At 39.3% G+C, this 2,024-nt stretch overlaps 1 protein-coding gene across 2 annotated transcripts in view; it reads left to right on the forward strand.

Moving 5' to 3' along the window:
• SYTL3 (synaptotagmin-like 3) overlaps window positions 1–2,024 on the forward strand; it is a 107,824-nt gene that overhangs the window by 86,115 nt on the left and 19,685 nt on the right. For both annotated transcript variants that reach the window (XM_011952771.1, XM_011952772.1), the window contains one exon: window positions 996–1,174. In XM_011952771.1, coding sequence (XP_011808161.1) covers window positions 996–1,174 — 179 coding nt within the window. The remainder of the gene's footprint in view (window positions 1–995; window positions 1,175–2,024) is intronic.

The raw sequence follows: 2,024 nt of genomic DNA on the forward strand, positions 1-2,024 counted from the left end.
AATTTTTTTTTTGTATTTTTAGTAGAGACAGGGTTTCACCATATTAGTCAGGATGATCTCGATCTCCTTACCTCATGATCCACCCACCTCCGCCTCCCAAAGTGCTGGGATTACAGGCATGAGCCACCGTGCCTGGCACTCCCAGGCTTGTTTCTTAGTTCCTTTTCAGGATGTTTTATAGCGTGGAGAAGCTAGTTGGGAATTCGAAGTATAAATCAGTTAGGCTTCTCTTCCTATAAAGACAGCACAGAGATTGGTAATGCAAATGTTGGCAAGTTTAATAGTGATGAGGTGGCTTATTGTATCTTTTAGGCCCAGGAATTTTGTGCTAATTAATAGCATTCATTAGCCTCTCCTTATCTACATTGTATAAGCTTGGAGTACCCTAGATTGTGATGATAGCTTTATTTTTCATTTTAGGTAACCAGAAAAATTTAAATACAATTTACTGTCACCTTGGGTGGACACTTTACTTGCTTTCTTCTATTTATTCCTCACCGTAGCCCTATGAGATCAGTATGGTTTTTTCCAGTTAAACTTTGCCACCGCTAATGAGTGGCAGCACAGGCATCTGAGTCCAGGTCTCTCTGATTCCCAGTCGCAGCCACTTAGCCCCAGACTGTGCTGCTTTCCGCATAGCTGTCCTGCCACGGATTTTATCTTGGCCTCCTGAGAGTGATCTTGCAGAATTGCATAGGAGCTAGTCCATTTCTCCCCAAGCAATTTGTATTAAAGAATGAGATTGTGTAACCTTTATTGCTAGGCAAAAACTATATCCAGGCAAGAGAGGGCCTTCTGAGGATTCTCTGTCTCCTTGGGATAGAACATGTGGCAACTTACTTTGCCTAAGTACAAGCTGGTGCATTATTAACTTAATGTGAGTCAGGATACATGCTCTGTATGAGGTTTTATTTATGTGCTGTCTTGAAACCAGAACATCAGAAGAATGAATTAACTGTGAAGTAACTTATTATATCTGTTATTCTTGATTTCAGGGAAGTTTAATTAGCATTGATAGCACCTGTACAGAGATGGGCAATTTTGACAATGCTAACGTCACTGGAGAAATAGAATTTGCCATTCGTTATTGCTTCAAAACCCAGTCTTTAGAAATATGCATCAAGGCCTGTAAGAACCTTGCCTACGGAGAAGAAAAGAAGAAAAAGTGCAATCCGTAAGTTTTTTTTTTTAAGTTTAACATAAGACATATTGATTCTAAAATTTATATGAAAAAGTAAAAGTCTAAGAATAACCAAGACAATTATTAAAAAAAAAACAAAAATGAGAAGGCTTACTTCAAGAATTATTACAAAGCTGTAGCAATGCAAACAATGTATTATTGATACAAGGATAGAACAAGTCAGGAGAATAGAATCAAAAGTCCAGATACAGACCTTAGTGTGTATGAAAACTTACATGATCAAGGAGTGTCTTCGTCCATTTCAGCTGCTATGACAGAATACCATAGACCAAGTGGCTTATAAACAAGACAAATATATATCTCATAGTTCTGGAGGCTGGGAAGTCGAAGATCAAGGTGCTGGTAGATTTGGTATCTAGTGAGGGCCCCCTTTTTGGTTCTTAGATGGCTGTTTTCTTGTGTCCCCACATGGTAGAAGGGACAAGGCAGCTCTCTGGGGCCTCTTTTATGAGGGCACTAATCTCATTCATGAGGGCTGCACCCTCATGACCTAATCACCTCCCAGACACCCTACCTCCTAATACCATCACACTGTAGGTTAGGCTTCAACTATGAATTGGTGAGCGGGGTGGACATAAACATTCAGTTGAGGAGCTATTACAGATGGGTGGGGAAAAGTGGACTTCAATAAGTGATGCTGGAAAATTTGGCTTTCCACACAGGAAATACAAAATTTAAATCTTGACTCACACAATCCATAAAGAGATTTAAAATGTTATTCTCACTAATAGGTATGAAAAGGTGTAGCACCATTATTATTATTATTATTATTACTTTTTTTTTGAGACAGAGTCTTGCTCTGTCGCCCAGGCTGGAGTGCAGT

This window comes from Colobus angolensis, unplaced genomic scaffold (genome assembly GCF_000951035.1).
Source record: "Colobus angolensis palliatus isolate OR3802 unplaced genomic scaffold, Cang.pa_1.0 Scaffold35, whole genome shotgun sequence".
NCBI lineage: Eukaryota > Metazoa > Chordata > Mammalia > Primates > Cercopithecidae > Colobus > Colobus angolensis.